At 32.1% G+C, this 19,985-nt stretch overlaps 1 protein-coding gene and 1 non-coding gene across 2 annotated transcripts in view; one reads left to right on the forward strand and one right to left on the reverse strand.

The window, feature by feature from the left end:
- Positions 1-19,985, forward strand: part of EYS (eyes shut homolog) — a 1,513,100-nt gene that overhangs the window by 505,857 nt on the left and 987,258 nt on the right. Inside the window, exons 14-15 of the mRNA XM_072832461.1 lie at positions 6,854-6,950; positions 7,141-7,248. Of these exons, the coding sequence (XP_072688562.1) occupies positions 6,854-6,950; positions 7,141-7,248 (205 nt within the window). The remainder of the gene's footprint in view (positions 1-6,853; positions 6,951-7,140; positions 7,249-19,985) is intronic.
- LOC140637416 (U6 spliceosomal RNA) lies at positions 8,132-8,233 on the reverse strand. The gene has a single exon (XR_012034535.1). It is a non-coding gene; the product is annotated as a U6 spliceosomal RNA (small nuclear RNA).

Raw genomic sequence — 19,985 nt, forward strand, 5'->3', positions numbered from 1 at the left:
CAAAACTTCTTGACGTTCTGAGGGATAGGAACTACAAACTGGAGAGCCATTAGTAATTGTTTTTGCAAAAGTTACATGGGATTTATGAAGCAAATAGTGTGGGCACATAAGGCATATGGACAAATGTTTGAAGCAATAAGTCAGGAAAAGCAAAGTAGGAAAAAATGTGAGGGGACATTTGATACCCTGCAAACCTCAGTAATTATAAAGTACATGATTTAAATGGATAAATGGGATCTAACTACTATAAAAAATGTTTACTTACTGTTGCCTTTAATAGTTCAATCTCTGTAGTAGATCAAAAACTAAAGCCTGTGACATTGCTTTAAAAAGCTACCGCAGAATGTTGAAAAGAGGTTGACTGTGGAATATTTTAGACACTATGCTGAGTTACTTTAATACCTGTTGTTTGAAATAGGATCTATGTCAAAGCCATCATATTATTTTTAAAAGAAAATATTCTGATCAAATTCCATTTCAAAAGCACTGAAATTTAAAACCACAAAGAATTCCAAGACTTAACCTCTTATACAGATAGAGGATTTGGAAGCTCCCCTGGAATTCTTTGCAAGCTGTTGGTGTTTGCCAAGTGACTAGAATATAGGGCATCACAAGAAAAGAGATTTACGGCTTAAGGTCTAGAAGTTCAGCATATGCATTTTTGAAATTCTGTTAACAATTTTTAGCCAAGGTCTGTCACAATTTAAATATGAATATAAATAAAATCCCAAAACCAGAGTAATAATGTGACTAGGTACTAGACAACTAAGTTATAAATGGCATTAAAATTCACTCTGAAGAACCAGCAACTAGAATAACTGACACTTTGATTTATGCCAAATTGAATGTTCACCAAGTAAACTATTTTGCTTAGTGTGATTGAAACTTATAGTCAAAATAATCTAATCCATTTGGGTCCAATGTGAGCTATTTAAAAATTATAGGTGTAGTAAAACACCAGACCTATCGTGATCATGTTTTGCAAGAGAAAGTAGGAGCAGTGCTTCTATCTTCTGTTTAGAACTGAAGTGAGTTGATTTGGTCCCTATGAACATTGACCATTTTCTAGTGGAAAAGAGGTAGACAGAAAAGCATTTAGCAGTAATAATTCAATACAGGTTTGTTTTATATAAAATCCTATTTGTTTAAACAATTTCTGTAATAAAAAAATCAGTGCTTTAATAAGTACAAAAATAGCAGACAGAAAGAAAAATATAATTTCACAAGATTCCTAGAAACAAATGGGGTTTACTCTAGGTCACTTAAAGTGTTAGTTTTGGGTGATTCAGTATGCAATCAGTTTACACACCTCAACATTTATTTCATACTACACATTTTTTTTTTGCCTCTCTGCAATATGCTCTGTACATAACACATGCCAATCTTGTGGCCACATGTTGGTAGTATTCTAGAAATCTAAAATTGTATTCTTTATTGTCTGATTCAACAAGCATTATTGATTTCCTACCATGTGTCAAGTCTTGAGACAGGTTCTGGAGAAATTAAACATGGAAAAGACACACCCTCAAGGAATTTGAAGTTCAATTAGAGACACATAAATTAACTAACCATTTAAGTACAATAGAGTAAGAGCTTTCTCTTACTTTATGGATGCATACCCCAGCTTTCCTAAGTAGTGTGACAACTGTGAGCTACGTTCCACATGATTTTTCAGAGGATCACAGCAGCCTTGGAGTCTTCATTGCTCAGAATAATACCTGCTCATTAAGCCCCGCTCTCCCTTATTTTATTTCATCACTTCCTTGCAATAATTCCTGAAGTCACCTCTCAAATAAGCTACTAGTGTACATATTATTACCTCAATTGTTATCTTGCAAGAACTCAAGCTTAGACAGAGAGAAAAGTCCATCCTCTGGAATTTATGATTGATCCATGTCAGCATGGGACTGAAATATTGAGATTCAGAGCCCTTTCTTGGAATTGACAATAAGAGGAAAAGCTTCCCCTCTTTGCCAGAGCTTTCCATTTGGTGCAGCCAATACCATGTTCCCTTCACATGGAGATCTGAATGCAGTAGGAGAGAAGGGTTTGTGAAAGAACTTGTTACTATGGCTCTTAAATTCTGAAAATTACCAGGTATCCTTCTCAGCTAGGGTACCAATAATGCCATTCCTTGCCTAAGTTAGTATTTTTGTTTGTATTGTATGTGATCAAAAGAGTAATGTCAAATGTGTACAGTATAGGAAAAGAGCTAATTAAGGACAAGAAGTTGAATAAATTGAGTCCACCTTCAGGCTTGTAGAAATGTAATATAAGAATGATAGGAATTTTACAGAGGTAGAGATGACTTTGGATAAAATGTGTGTGAATGTGTGTATGGCATGCAGTAGGGTCTCTGTTATTAACACGCGTGTGTATATAGTGAGAGATCTAAAATCATTTCATGTTTAAAATAGATTGCTTTTCTAATATTCTCTTTAGGAAAACTTCTTTATCTTTCTACTCTAAATTATGTCTCAGTTTATAGGCAAGACCATCACGCTACCCAATACTTTCAATTTAATTTAAAGGGCTTAGTTTCCAAATGGAGCCACTTCATCCGTATGTCTCCAAGGTGAAAGGAGCAAAAGTTTTTTAAACAGTTTTTTAAATGACACTTTACAAAGGATTAAAATGTGGCAAAGAATACTTGTTAAATATCTTAGTGGAAGGAAGAATCAGATCATTTCCATGTGCTATTGATTTACAATTGGGATTCTAAGCTTGATGGATTTGTAGTACCAGAGGAGGCAAGCAGTTGCATTTAAATGTGTCTATTACTCTAGTACGTATACTATTATTATGGTAATGCCACATTACCTAAAGCATATAATTCCATGCACCAAATAAATGTATCGCTTGACAATATAGTTTATCTAAATTAAAAATTACTTTTTTGACAACTAAAAACATGTGCTTATGTGGTAGCATGTGTCTATTCGGTTTAAATAGCTGTAGATATTTATGTTGGGGAAATTCTTCAAAGAAAATATATTGCTGCTAATTAATTTTAAAGCATGTTAATTATTAATTATATTTAAGAATATTAGCTTTTATACTCATTTTTTAAGTTTCCTTAAAATCAGTGTTTAAGTTTCCTTAAAATCAGTGTTTTTTTTTTAAAAAAAAAAAAAATCAGTTATTTAATAGGCCTTATTAGGCCTATTAAATATTAGTTCTATCTTTTCATATTTCAGTGTTTAAAATTGAATCTGCAACTATTGTGTAATATTTGGTTAATTTTTCAAGAAAATGCGAACATTTGTATCATCCTATTTTAAAATGAAAATAAAACAATATCTAAAAAAGATCTGACTCACCAAGAGAGAAATCTCTTTTTTGTTTGTTTGTTTGTTTTCATAAAGCTTTATTTATTTATTTTTTTAATTTTAATTTTAATTTTTATTTTTATTTTTCTCATAAAGCTTTAAAATCCAGGTAAGTTAATGTTTTAATTAAGAAAAAATAAAAATAAAGCCTTTCTGATGCTTTTGAAAATAATTCATTTTTAATATTTTTAGTTTTTATTTTAAAATGAATGATTCTAAGGCTAACTTATTGAATACCTAAAAGATATATTCTAGTTTTTCCCTATTTATTTTCATTCCTAATTATTCCAAGCAGTATTACTTCTAATGTGGGATGTCAAGGTATAGACTTGAATGAGAAAAAAATTCATGAAAATCTAACAGTTCTTAGTTTACTTTGTTCTATGCCATCCCCTCTAGAGAATCAATTAAAAAATGAATTTTTTTAGAAATGAGAAAATATTAAGTGATTTTAAAAATTATACCTAAAATCTACATTGATTTGGCTCCTAAAGTGAACAGTACATTTAGTAACTTAATGAAATATTTTGGGTAATGGGATAGTATAAAGATATTAATCAGTCACCTGAATTCTCTATAACAATGAGTAGGCAAGACATTTTAAGAAAAAAATCAAGAGGACATTGATTTGAGAATGTCCTATTATTTGTGTTTAAAGAACTCTATTGCAGTTAATAGGTGAATTCTGGATAGGGATAAATAACAGGGGAGTAGGATAGAATGAATTCACTATACTTAAAGTTTTGACAGACAGAGCTATCACTGCATGTATTCAAAACAAATACCTTTCAAACAAACAAAGGTTTCTAACACCTAGGACTATGGAATATATAGTTTGGGACTAAGTATATATACATTTTTTTCTCTTTTAAATCCCCCAAACACAACCTTTCTCGGCAAAACTTTAGTTTCTTTTAAATGCAATCCATGTCTACTTTATTTTTTTCTCCCAGTGTCTACTGCATTTTAGCAATCTAATTTCCTCAGCCCATTGACATTTGTTCCTGGTTGGTAACAAAGCTCCATCCCAGAAATTTCAAACTAAATGAATAAGGCAAAATCACAGAAAACAACATTATTCTGTGAGCTTCTCAAGTTTGCAGGTACTGAATGTTCTTCTGACTTATCAGCCCAGCTGAACTCAGGGGGGCATACTGGTACTACTTCACTAGCTAGTCAATGCCCCTGAGTACCAGTGCCTCAAAAGAACATTTCTAAGAAACATCTTAGTGTCAAAATTCCCTGCTTCCCAGGGAGAGCTAGTCATGTTAAAAGTAGGAATAGTGTAATGCATACAACTTTCTAAATCTTTAACTGGAAAAAAAAAAAAAAAAAACAGAAAACAAACTAGAAATATTTCAAGAAAAAGTTTATTGTTTATAACTACACTATTAAATTTATAATTTAAATATGATAGCGATTGATGAATGGTGAATGTGTTGGAATTATAACTTGCTTAGCTAAAATTAAGAGAGCCATATTAATTAGAAAATAATTCTTTTTAATTTTGTTTTTAATGCTGAGAATACAATACTGAGTTGCATGAATGAATTTATAAGCACTCAACTTCAGAGTTTAACTTGAAGGCTTTGATAATTGAGTAAGAAAAAAATAGTAATGATGCTTGACCTAAAGACTATCTAATCTGTTAGACACATAGGCGCTGTGGATTTCTTTAAGGGTTTCATGGTGCATCTTTATTCCATCTTTCTACTTTTAACTCATTATCAACTCTATATTTAAAGTGAGTTTCCTTCGGAAACCATGTAGTTGGTTCTGTTGTTTTATTGGGCTGGCTGACTTTGCCTTTTACTGAAGCATTTTTTTTTTAAACCACATTTGATGTAACTATTGATGTAGATGACTTTAAATGGATCATCTAGCCATTCATTTTCTACTTTCTATAGTACTTATATATCTGTGTTCTTTTATACTCTTGCCTTCTTTTGAGTTATGTAATTTTTAGGTTTCCATTTATGTCCTACTAACAAGAAGCAGCCAGATTTTATACGAGGTAATATCAACTTTCCAAACTCCAAATAGAAGATTTGCGACTTGACTTGGTGATAGACACCACAGAGAGTGTCAATGGCTTGTAGTATGATGTGAGTGGATACAATAGGACAATCCCATGTTATTTCATGGGACTGTAAGTGAAGAAGTACAGAGGATTTTCCAATCAGCAGTAGATGCCAAAGCTAAAAGATCATGATTTGGAAATAGAGATTAAGGAAGCTGTGCTTTAACATCTGTGTGCCAATATTATAAATGTTTTGTAACTTTCATCATGAAGAGATATTTGGAATAGAAAGAAGAGAGAATTTATGAAATGGTACTGTGGAAGGAAGATGGCCATTCATGTGTTGCTAGATCACCCTTTCTCTCATATCCCAGTCTATGTGTATGTCAATAATAAATACAGGTTTTGTAGAACAACAGCTTGAATTGCCTTCTGTTCTTCAAACTAAAACATCTGAGTAGATATTGTCATTTGTAATATCACTGCAATTATTTGGTACTTAAAGCACTGCAAAGTTAGAGAAAGGAAAATCCTCTTGTTTCACACATTTTCTAACTAGTATTGAAAAAAGTATTAGCTAGAAAAAGTGACTATAAGAATATATTTAATTTTATCTTGTTAATATATATAATCATGGAAATCATTGTTTAAATTGTCATCATAAATATTAAAATATTTAATGTATTTTTAAAAATGATATGCTGATATTCTAACACAAATGTGTTGAAATAATTACAACTGTGTCTCATAAGTGTGTAATTTTTTTCATGTTCTTTGTTTTTTTTTTAATTTTTATTTATTTATGATAGTCACAGAGAGAGAGAAGCAGAGACACAGGCAGAGGGAGAAGCAGGCTCCATGCACCGGGAGCCCGATGTGGGATTCGATCCCGGGTCTCCAGGATCGCACCCTGGGCAAAAGGCAGGTGCCAAACTGCTGTGTCACCCAGAGATCCCCATGTTCTTTGTTTTTTTAAAAAAATATAACTGGCATGTGTTTAAATGGATGACTGATTATGTAGCTATTAATCAAAATAATTTGTTTTCTTTGAATCACTTGGATATGGAAAGTAATTAAATAATTTGCCTCATCTGCTAACTGCCTTGAATAAATTTGATCGCTGAAGCTAAATTTTACTTTAAGATTGGCCGTCACATTAATTCATTTGTTTTCCAGATTGTTTCAGTTCTTCTTGTTCAAACATTTAAATACCTTAAAACAACAGCAACATTTGCAACAACCTACTTTCCCAAAGGGTTTAGTAAAGTATTCCTCCCTTGATTCTTTCATTTGAACTCATTAATTAGAAACTAGCATAACTTCATTTATATATTATGTGAAATAGAGCTGTATGAAAAGCCAGAGATGAGGAGTTTTCTTTCTTTCTTTCTTTCTTTTTTTCTAAGTTCCCACTAAGAGCATATTCTCCAGACTCTTTATCACTGACTGATTTTCACACTCTAAAGTCAGGATTGCTCATCTATGTCTATCTCATCTCTCACAGGATTTCAGGGTGAACATTGTGAAATTAATGTGAATGAGTGCTTCTCTCTTCCTTGTCAGAATGATGGTGACTGTGAAGATGGGTTCAACAATTTCAGGTAGAGAAAACCAAAAACTATCTAGATACAAATTTATGCATCTAGATGTATCGAAATACATACATGTTTATAATTTCAATTGATAAATTGAACATTTCTGATTATTAGCAATCTGCCATGCTATAATAATTCAAAGCTTTAACTTTATATGTTTATATTAATGGAGTTATTAAATTTTGTTGTTTTAAAGATGCATTTGCAGACCTGGGTTTTCTGGACCTCTTTGTGAACTTGAAACAAATGACTGTTCTTCTGGACCTTGCAAAAATAATGGAACCTGTGTGGGTCTGACAAGCAGGTTAGAGGCTACATTTTACTGAATCAGTTATTTTATATATGATATTTAAATTTTAAATGAGCGTATATGTACCCATCATTCAACTTAAGCAGAACATTTCCAATATCCTTGTGCTTATCCCCAAATACTCTTCTACTTTTCCTTCCAACTGTATTGAATATCCTGATTTTTTTTTTTGCTGTTGAACTAAGCTTTTATTTTAAGTTTTTATTTAAATTTCAGTTAGCACAGGGTAATATTAGTTTCAGGTATACAATACAGTGATTCAACACTTCCATACAATACCTGGTGCTCATCACAAGTGCACTCCTTCATCCCTATCACCTATTTGACCCATCCCCTTGCCTTTAATATATAGTATTAACTATGTGTATGCCTACCCCAACAAAACACTTAGTTGGCATTTAATATAACTGAAATAATAGTATGTATAGTCTACAGAAATAATTCATTATGTTGAAGATGACATTTCTGTGTTAATGCATGTATCTGTTGCTCATTTTTAACTATAGTACAATATTCAATTTAAATATGTGTCAACATTTATTTATTATTCTCCTGATCATAGATCTCTGGGTTATTTGATTCTCCTTTCTTAGAAATAATAATATTATTAAGGTTTTCAAATATTTCCCCAAATATATAAGTACTAGTGTTACATTAGATTTCATACCTAGAAATGCAATAGTTGGACAATCGGATAGATGTTTTCATATATATTACATCATTTTTTTTCCATTTCAGTTTGAAAAAGGAAAATTCACACCCTTTTTAAAATTCTAAATATTTTATTTATTTTGTATTAGACAGTGTTGTTTTATTTTTTAACTTAAATTCAATTAATTAACATACAATGTATTATTGGTTTCAGAGGTAGCAGTCAAAATATATGGAATGCTTCATGAATTTGCATGTTATCCTTGAGTTGGGGTCAGCTAATCTTCTCTGTTTTGTTCCAATTTTAGTATGTGTGCTGCCGAAACACATAATCAACTAATGAAAGTGAATAAGTGTCCCTATTTGCATTCTTAGATATTCCATTTGGGTTTATCTGCTGTGTGTAAAATTATATATCTATATTTTTTCTGTATTCCCATCATAAGTTGAGTTTAAGCATTTCTTCATCCATTCTAAGATAGTTTTTCCTTTCTAGAAATGCCTATTTATGGCATCTACTCATTCATGTTTTCTTCTTCTTGGTTTGCAAGACTTGTTGCATATTTTTATTGTTATTGCTTTCATTAATTGTACTTACTGAAAATGAAAATTTCATTACTTGCACTTCTATTGATTGTAGCTTGACATTTTACCTTCTCTATGATAAGTTTTGAGTGCTAAACTTTAATTTTAATATAAACAAATTAATCAATTGACTTATGGCTTGCCTTTTTTGTCTTGTTTAAAAATGTTTATTTAAAGAAGAGCTAATAGCTATTCTTATCAAACTATTTCAAAAACTAGAAGAGGAAGGAAAACTTCCAAATGCATTCTATGAGGCCAGCATTACCCCAAAAACAAAACCAGATAAAGATAACATAAAAAAAGAAAACTACAGATCAGTATCTCTGATGAACATAGATACGAGAATCCTCAACAACAACTCAATCCAATAATAAATTAAAAAGAATCATTCAGTACAATCAAGTAGGATTTATTGCAGGGATTCGAGTGGTTCAATATTTTTTTAAAAGTTTATTCTGGGACAAAAAATATTTGCTTATATTTCATTTGGTAATATTTAACATTTCATCCTTCATACTTAAATCAATTTATCTGGAAATTGTACATCTGTGTGTATGTCATAAGGTAGGAATTTTAAGTTCATTTTTCCATTTAATTAACCAATTTTGCCTACTATATGTACTGAATAAGTTCTTCTGTCACTTTACTGCTTGGCCTGATCTGCAATGCCTTCCTGGTTGCAGGTCAAGTCCCCATATACAAATATGTCTATTTCTTTGCCCCTAGTCTGTTTCCTTAATTCAATTAGCCATCCATATGCCAACATCATAAATCTTAATTACTTACCTTTGAAATATCTCAATACTGGTAAGGCAAGAAGTCTCATTTCTTATCTTTTTCAAGAAGCTTTAGTTGTTTTTGACAGTTGTTTTTTTTTTTTTTTTTTTTCTGTTACAATCAACATGTACTGTGTAAATCCCTATACCTAAACAAACAAAGACCAGGTAGAGTTTTCATTAGGATTTCATTGAATATTGAATTTGTAGACCAATTTGAAGAGAATCGATATGTCTTTATGTAGGTCTTTAAAAATATCTTTAAAAAAAAAAAAATGGTTGGACAGATTCAACTGGATAGGATACAGATTGATTAGGATAAAAAAATACTCATTTGCCAGGTCACCATTGCTATTCAAGCACCAAGGGCTATATTTGTTTATCTTAGTAGAGATCTAACATTTAGAATTCCTCTCAAAATTTATATCACAACCTGCTTAGTTTTCTGATAATCTCCTATTATTTTTATTATTTTCTGTGGTCATCTGGCTTTTGCACTGTCCCATCTAATGAAGTTAATGAAGACATGCTTTGAATCATCACCCTTCTAACTCAAAAGCCTTTGAAGAGGAGAATAATCACAACAAGTCCCATAGGGAAACAGAATTGCTTTCAGTTTAAAATCTTGATAAGTCTAAAGGGGAATTTCAAGATCTTTCAGTTGAGCTTTCCTGCATAATGGCTCTTATTCCCATGTGGAGATTCTACTACTAAGTATATTGACTACACCACATATTTAAGGACTGTGGAGGAAAATAAAGCAAAACCAAACAAAACAACAAAAGATGGATTTATGATCCATCTACTAGACCTAAATAATTATGTACTCCTAATGGTGGAACAGTGGTATTTCAAAGGGAAGCATAAGTTCAGAGTCATTATCTAAAAACTCTTATCTTTCATCGGTGAACAATCATGCTGGTATATGGCCTCAGAACCCTCTGAGGAAGATATATGGAACACCTATGACTAAATGTCAAGATTTTTCTTCAAAAGGAGCTACTACCCTTCAGTTGAGGCACTTAGTCCATGACATAGCATAGGTCTGAAATTGTGTAAGAGGGTAGGAATCCCTACAAAGGCAGACTGAATTGTGTTTCTGTTCTGCAGACCTACATAATTAATTCTATATATGTGAATAGCACTATACCAGATTGTCCATGTATTTTATTTCTACAAACTCATCACTGACTAGCCACTATCAAGATGTCTGAGTCCACCAATCACTATCTGTTTCTCTGATTTATAGGGCTATTTGCTCATTTTTTTAATCTGATAGTCAAGCATATGCAATAGTTTTTATCCATACTTGGGTCTCATTATTCTAATTTATATCAGAGAACTCAGCTGTAGCATCTCGCATTATCACCAGCCTGTAAAGAACAACACCACAGAGTTCATCAAGACACTTAGTGGCACCCTCACGAACCCTGTTCTTGATCTTAGTGAATGGAATGTCCTCCTGGGTGAATGGAGTTTCTTCCTAGGAGGTAGGGATGCTCTCTGTATTCTCTTGGGATAGAAATTAATGGGTAACTGAACAGCTTACACATGATAGATCCATTTAAACATTTCCATAACAATAAGCTTATGAACTGTTCCTTCTAATATATACCAATAATTCTCTGGCACTTCTGCTTCACCAATCTAAGCTGGAATTAAGTCCTGTTTTGGATTAGCCAATTTATCTAGCACCATACATGGATGCTAATATTAGCACATTGAATCTTCTCTCCCCATCCTCATTTAACTCATTTAAGTTTAACTCATTTAAGTTTTATATCTACCTTAGAGTCAGTCCCACACATGCTCTCCAACTTTGTTACAATACAGATTTGGTGGGATTATTCTAGGGTATAGGCTAGCTGTTTCCAGTTAAGTGTTCCCATCAGCAAAGTTGGAATCTAACCCTTTTTATGAGTTAGAACCAATGAGAAATGTTGGGGAATGGGCCAGGGAAACTGGCAACATTTTATAAGTCAACCCCTTCAGCAGCATTTAGAAGAAGGCTTGTGTGCAAAGAAGCACAGATTCTATAAGAAACAGAACTTTATGAAGATTAAAGTGAATTCAGAGATTTAAGTTCCTTTGCCATATCTATCCTTTGTTTACAGAGGGGTATGAACTCCTTCAAAGTTACTATACAAGCTATACTGGTTTGTGATTGTTGTTTAGCAGAAACTGAAAATTCTGTGGTTAAAAGTAGTTATTATTTATTAATATTTTCACATCCATGGCTTACTGGTATTTGGCTATAATATAGGCTGGGTTCATCTAAGTTTCTCTAGGACATAGCTGTGGAAGAAATGCTTCAGAGCTTGTTAAGTCAGCTGAAATGGCTGTACTCCAAGTATTTCTCATTTTTCTTGGACTAGCATGTTCTCACAGAGTTGCAGAAGTTCAAGAGCACAAGCAAAAACCATGCGAACTCTCTTAAGCCCTAGGCTCTGAAATAGTGCCCTCCATCCTTACCTATAGATCCTTGTGCAAAAAATAATAATAATAATAATTGTAGCCATGCTTGAAAGTGTGGGGCAAACACTCTTCCCTTGATGAAGCTGTGGTTCAGAAGAAGAGTGGTAAAAATTTAAGATTAAAAAATGCTATCAACCGAATAGAAAATAGGATTAGTAACTAGAAATTAAGCTCACAGAAAACATGCAAAGAAGCATGGGGCATTAACTGGCGTTCCTAATTTTCCCTGCATGGGACTTAGGAGACAGCTCAAAGTCAGAGACTTGAATGAAATGAATAGTAAAATCAAAATGATCTTACAAATCTAAATGAAGGTATTTCACATCAGTTAATTATATGGTTTCTTAAGACCAGTTTTCCAAGTTCCAGTTTGAGATCTCAAAGAGTTAGAGGAAGAAGTCAGCCAAAATGCCCTCTACTTAAAAGAGAACCCTCATGGTAGATTCATGAACACAAGAACTATGAGTTCATTTACAGAGAACTGATTTGATTATAAAGTTGATATTGACTGGTCAATCTAGCTGATGACATCAAAGTGTTTATCAAACCGAGAATATCCTAAAAAGCTTTATGCAAAATAACCAAATACTAATGGTGAACAATCTGGCAATCAACATGCTGAAGAATTTTTATAAATATTAATCCTCAAGCTTGGCTCACATATAGGAAAAACTGCTGCCAATACAGTATACTGAACCAGCCATGACTGAACCAGCCTCTTCCTGATAAGAAATAAATGTTGGGGGTTTCTGGATGTGACTTTTGACTACTTGATTAGTGTTGAAACACCTGGTGCCATCAGCTTTATCCAGAGGCCCTCCCCAGAAACTTGAAATGTAAGAAAGGAAATGGAGGTAACTATTCAGAGATATCCTTTGAAGATGATTGTATAATAAACAGGAAATATTTGGAATCCCACAGCAATTTCTTTCTGTATAAAAAAGAAATGGCAGCTGCTCTGAAAGGCAGTTTGGCAGATTCTTGCAAAACTTACAATATGATCCAAAAATCACACTACTTGGTATTTACCCAAATGAGTTAAAACTTAGGTCCACTCAAAAACTAACACCCAGGGCAGCCCCGGTGGCCCAGCGGTTTAGCGCTGCCTTCAGTCCAGGGGGTGATCCTGGAGACCTGGGAACGAGTCCCGCGCTGGGCTCCCTGCATGGAGCCTGCTCCTCCCTCTGCCTGTGTCTCTGCCTCTCTCTTTCTCTGTGTCTCTCATGAATAAATAAATAAAATATTAAAAAAAAAAAAGAACACTCAGATGTTCATAGCAGCTTTATTCATAATTGCCAGCACTTGGAAGCAACCAAGATGGCTATCAGTAAGTGAAAGGGTAAATAAGTTGTGGTATGTTCAGACAATGGAATATCATGCAGCACTAAAAAGAAAGCGAGCTATCAGGCCATGAAGACATGTGGAGGAATCTTAAATACATATTACTAAATGAAAGAAGCCAATCTATAAAAGCTTACATAGAGTATGATTCCAACTATATAACAATCTGAAAAAGGCAAAACATTGGGGATAATAAAGAGATTGTAGTTCCAGGAATTAGAGAGTAAGGAGGGATAAATAGGTGGATCTCAGAGGATATTTAGGGCAATAAAGCTATTATGTATGATATTATAATGATGGACACATGCCATTATACATTTGTCAAAATGCATAGAATGTACAACCAAGAGTGTATGCTAATATTAACTATGGACTTTAAATGATAATGATATGTCAGTGTAGGTTCATCAGTCATAATACAAGGTACCACTGGTGGGAAATACTGATAGTGGGCGATGGTTTGAATATAAAGCAGCATTATATGGGAACTCTGCACTTTCTTCTTAATTTTGCTGTGAACATTAATCTAGAAAAATAAAGTCCATTTTAAAAATACCATCAATATAGCAGCCTTTTCTTTTTTAAATCTGTATTTGGACAGAGCCTCACAAGCTTCCTCTGGCTTATGTTTGAGGCAATAAACTGTTAGTGATAATTGAATAGAAGCCCACAGAAAAATGAACTAAGTATTGGCTCAAATCAGTTTAAACTTAAGAGTACATAACAAAACATAGCAAAGAACAGGAAGAAGCAATTTAAGAGGAAGAAAAATAAATGATTAGTAAACACATAATTAGGAAACCTGAAATAAAATGAGATATTTTATGTCCTTCTAAAGTGAATTTTATCTACTGTTCATAAGAGAACTATCTTGAGGAAATTGTTATAAACCTCATGTGTATACCTAGAGAAAATCTTGAATGTAAAAGGAGATATGCATACGTTTGTGGTATGTTTACAATGGTGAACATTTAGAAACAATCTAAATAAATAAAAATGTGATATACTAATAAACAGAAAACTATTATGTACTATAAATAAAATGATAGGAATATATATCACTTGAGTGTTTATTGAAATATATAATTGAACTGAAAAGAAAGTATCAGAACAACATATATATATAACATACTATTTAGTAAAATATTATGTAAGAAACTGACAAACCATTTCCCAAATTGGCTGTACAATTTTGCATTCCCACCACCAGTGAACAAGAGCTACTTTGGCTTCACTTGGTATTCTTATGAGCACTTGGTATTGTCGCTATTCTGGATTTTGGCTATTCTAAAAAGTGTGTAGTGATATCTTATTGTTTTGATTTGCATCTCCCTCATGACATATGATGTGGAACATCTCTTTATATGCTTATTTGACATCAGTAGAGCTTCTTTGGTGAGCTGTTAAGAGCATGAGCCTATTTTTTTTTAATTGGATTGCTTATTTTCTTGTTTAATTTTAAATATTTGTATATTTTGGATAATAATTGTTTGTTTTATATGTCTTTTGCAAATATCTTCTTCCTGTCTGGATTTTCTTGTCATTCTTCTGACATCATCTTTGACAGAACAGAAATTTTAATGTGAATTAAGCCTATCTTATCAATTCTTTCTTTCATGGATCATACCCTGATGTCATATCTAAAAAGACAACCAGACCCAAAATCAACAAGACTTCCTCCTTTCTTTGCAGAATTCTAATAATTTTGCTTTTTTCATTAAGCATTTTTTCCATTTTGAGTTAATTTATTCAAGGATTTTAAGATGTGTGTCTAGATTTTTTTTTTTAATTTTTCAATGTGGATATCCAGTTGTTCCAACACCATATATTGAAAAAAACCACCATTTCTCCATTGAATTGCTTTTGCCCCTTCGTCAAATATCAGTTGACAGTATTTATGTGGGTATATTTCTGAGCTCCCTATTCTGTTTCATTGATCTATTTCTTTATTCTTTTGATAATACCACACTGTTTTGATTACTGTAGGTTTTTACTAAGTCTTAAAGTCAGGCAATGTCAGTCCTTTAACTTTGTTTTCCAATATTGAATTCTGAGTCTTTTGCTTCTCTGTATAATCTTTAGAATTGTTTGATTAATATCCACAAAATAACTTGCTAGGATTTTGATGGGATTTCATTGAACCTAGAGATCAAGTGGGGCAGAACTGACATCTGGACAATATAGTGTTCCTTTTTTTTCTTTTGACAATATAGTGTTCCTATCCATGAACATGTAGTATCTCTCCATTTAATTTTTCTTTGATTTCATTCAAGAGAGTTTTGTAGTTTTCCTTATATGAATTGTGTACATATATTAATAGATTTGTACATAGTTATTTTATTTTGGATATATTAATATAATATTTAATGAAATTTTAAAATGTGTTTTGAAGAATGCACATTAATCTAAGAATAGTGATTTCCTCCCAGTGGAAAGGAATGAAAAGTGAATATCTATGTATACAAAGGGTTTTCAAAGACATGTTTTATCATTTTCCTTAAAACTATTCAGCAACATGGAAAAACATTGAGATGTGTTAAATATGGATGATGGGTATATGGGTGTTGATTATTCTATTCTCAGAAAATTACTTTGTTTAAGTTGTTATAAGAAAAGCCATTTTCAATGCATTAAAACCTTGCAAAGGCAAACAAAATCATCAACAGCTGAAAATAAGTAATCACATTTTCATATCCCATCTGTTTTCCAAGAATATGTTTTTGGATATAAAGTACCTTTTTTAGTGTGTTTTTAGCATATTGATATTAACTTACCATTAAAAATCTTTGAGATAATCTAACAAGTCATTTAAAACCAACTGTTGTATGCTTAGCACTAATTAAACTATGGACACACAAGAAAAATAGTAAAAATATATAATGTACTTTATTATCACATCTATATTTTTTAATCTGTTCTATTCTCTCCTTTGGTTATTGAAACTGAAAACTGCAACAATTAACACTTAATCCTAATGAACATTCTTTAAAGATGAATTTCTTGAGATATGACAGCATTTTGATGACAGCCCCAGTTCAACTACAAACTATTGCAACACTGGACAATACAATCGACATTTTCTGACATTTGGAACATATGTTATCTGTAAGAACTAATGTCTTTTTAAGCCTCAGTCATCAGTTTACTTAGATCACTGACAATAATATTGAACTATGAAAAATTTACAGTTGAGAAAGAATTAATCAGAACAATTACAATAGCAGTGTCTGGTTCATTCAGAGAATATAGAAGAAGAAAAATTTCCAGTTGGCTGATGTAATTATCACACACAAATCATTATCAACAAGAATATTGTGACCAATTGGTGTGTGATGTTCATGAGTTTAGCAGTTCTTTAGCATTTCAAAGTTGGAAATGACTGGTTAATGTACATTTAACTAAGAGACAAAAATCTGTACATCTTCTGTAAATTGCCTAAAAACCAGTTACTAATCCAAATGGTTTACATTCTACTGGACACTTTCCCATAACCCTGTTGTTTCCACATCCATGTGTAGTAAAATTATAATAATGACATAATAAAGACTATTTAAAAGATAATCACTCTGTAGAGCAAATGTAGGAAAACGCTGGTTAACTTTTCCTTCATCCTTTGGCTTGAGATACAGAGAATATACAGCACCTTAAAGTACACCATCTTAGGATGCTAAGTTAAAACAAAAAAATAAATAAACTACACATATCATAGTATGTTAAATATTCTCTTAGATTAATATTAAATTTGGCAGTTTTTCCATGTGCAAATTTTACAAATATTGTTTACTTTTCATTATTTATGTTTGTATACTTAAGTGTGGTTTTATTCATTAAAAATATAAAAGAAGATAGTGAGTTTTATGTATCTTATAACTGCTTAAAATTTTTTAATATTATCCATAGGATTTATTTAACTTTAACTTTTTCAAAAATTTTAGTGTGAAAAAAAATCTTAGTGTGTGAATCCTTATCCACATCACAAATGAAAATAGATATTGCTCATTTATTGATTAAGAAATATTATTATTATCAAGAACCATAGTTCTTGAATGCAGTATAGAATTATAAGAAAGATGTAGAAATTGAATTAAAATGTATTATAAATTATCTCAAAAGTTGAATAGCTGTAACATAGGGCTAACATGTTCTGATCATCAAGTTTCTCCTGCAACTGTCTGTAGTTTTAGTTTAGAATTTTGGATTCTAGGTTTTTATAAAATGATCTTTTGGAAGAAATATATATGAAATATTAATATTATACATAATTTTAAAATTAAAACCCTCAAAAATTAAATTAAAACTCATTAAATATTTATATATCAGAGTGTGTCATATGATTTCATCAATATAGGTATATTTTAAAATAACAGCTTTCTAGAAGCATAAACACAATTTCTCTACTTATTAACTTCTTTCTCATCTGAAATAAGATAAAACAAGATAAAAGAATAATGTTAAGAATAATGTAAAGCAGGGGCTCATTTTAGAGCTACATGCCTCTGTGATTATCTTGCATATTTTCAACTCCTTTCATTAGGGCAATGCCAGTTTATGTAAAATAAAGTTACTGGTGTTTACCACTACTTTTTTTCAATGTACTGAACTTTATTTAGAAGTCACCTGTTAAAATGCATTGTAATTTTGGAAAAGTATCTTGAAAACCTATCTGGAAAATTTTAGGTCACTATCAAATTAAAGGAAATTTGAAGAAAAAATGTTCAATAATTTGACAACCTATTTAAATTTAATTCCACTAAAACTTTTGAAATAAAGCCTTGAATTTAATTTAGAAATTTCCATTTTATCAAAAATATATTATAAATTTCATGGTCTTAATTCTTGCTTCAAGACAAGATATTTTTAGGGCAGCCCCAGTGGCGCAGAGGTTTAGTGCTGCCTGCAGCCCGGGGTGTGATCCTGGGGACCAGGGATCGAGTCCCATGTCGGGATCCTTGCATGGAGCCTGGGATCCTTGCATGGAGCCTGCTTCTCCCTCTGCCTGTGTCTCTGCCTCTCTCTCTCTGAATAAATAAATAAATAAATCTTAAAAAAAAGACAAGATATTTTTAATATATGCATCTTTGTGTTTTAAAAGTTATTAGAACAGATTTTCATCAAAAGAAGGAAATGTTTTAGAGACTTACACAATTCAATATTGCTATAAGATTAACTAGGTCACTGAAGACATTAATAAAAATCAAGGTTCACTTTTACTTTTTCTCTATAGCCTAGATAGATTTCCTCTGCATAATGTAGAGACAGGGCCCTTAGCAGCTAATAATAGAAGGAAAAATACACCAAAGCTGAAGGGGTTGTATATTTTAGTTGGAGGCCAGTAGGAGGAGGAATCTGGTGAAATTCCTTTCAGACATGCCTCATGTGCTTTGATTGTTTTAATGGTTTGAAGGGCCAGGGTAGGTGCAGAGAGAACAGGTTGAGAATGTGCTGCACTTGCCTGCCTCTCTTATTTGAGAAGGAGAGGAGGTGTGGGGGCATGGGCAGGAAAGAGAGAAAAGGAGGTGGGAGGAGGAAAGGAGAGAGTACATGTATATTTTAAGTCTTCTGGGAAAGACTGGACACAGAGATTCAAGGTAGATGCTCTGTTCTGGAATAAAGATTTGATTTTCATGGAAATTTGTCCTAATATTATATAATAAATGAATATAATGTTTAGTAAAATTATAAAAGGACCCAAGAAACTAAAACTCATGAGGTAACTAGAATTGGAAAATGAGCAAATGAGAATTCTGGGTAGTTGAGAAAATCTGAATCTTCTCATACATCCTCAAGATGACTGTACAAACAAATAAAAAAAAATAAAAGTAAAAGAAAAGCTCATACCTTCACCACAAGAAGACAAAGAATATGAAAAATTTCATGTAACTGATGGAACGAGTAAATAATATGTTTAAAATAATGAAAACAAGGCTTCTCATTGTTACAAAAAGAACTGAAAATATAGAAATCAACTAGACTAAAATGAACCCTGTTATGTTAAACTAGAATTGAGATGTTAGTATGAACTCATATTTTATATGTATGTGTTTATAATACACATGTATACATACATACACAAAACTATATATAAATATGGACATATATGTACCAAATGTATATACAGAAACACAATTATATACATACAACTATATGTATGCATATACATAAATACATATACACATAGAAATTATCTTGGTTTCTAAATAACGTTCTACACTTAAAGGAGTCAGAGCTCCAAGGAGAAATGGCTGAATCCAGATCTAGAAACGGAAATGTATAAGAGAAACCTGGAACATTTAATGCTATAAAATAAGAGAACATTCAAAGAATGATGGAGATATCAAAAGGATATAGGAGAAAGCTTCAAAAGACAAATTGAGCTTGAAATAAATAAAAATAGTTATATATTTGACCCACTGAATAAAATAAAAAGTCATAAATCCATTTAGATGCAAATCAAATTGAATTAACTAGTTGAAAGGAAAAGTCAGTCTTTTTTTTTTTTAATTGAAGATAATTTATTTTTTTGACAGAGAGAGAGAGAGCACAAGGAGGGGGAGCAGCAGAGAAGGAGAAGCAGGCTCCCGGCTGAGCAAGGAGCCCAATGTGGGGTTCAATCTCAGGACCCTGGGATCATGACCCAAGCAGAAGGCAGATGCTTAACCAACTGAGCCACCGAGGCACTCCAGAAAGGCCCATTTTAATAGCTAAATATCATCTAGTAAATGTGGAGCAAATGAGGAGTTAGAAAAGCACTATTTGGCAAAGACTATAAGGGATGACAGATTCAGTTAAGAATCATCCATGGAGAATATCTCCTATTTTAAGTTGGTTGAATTCTCCAGATTCTAAGTACTGATTTGATCATGAAACCACTCAGGAACTTTTCCATAATTCCTCAGGAATTTC

This window comes from Canis lupus, chromosome 7, assembly GCF_048164855.1.
Source record: "Canis lupus baileyi chromosome 7, mCanLup2.hap1, whole genome shotgun sequence".
Classification (NCBI taxonomy): Eukaryota; Metazoa; Chordata; class Mammalia; order Carnivora; family Canidae; genus Canis; species Canis lupus.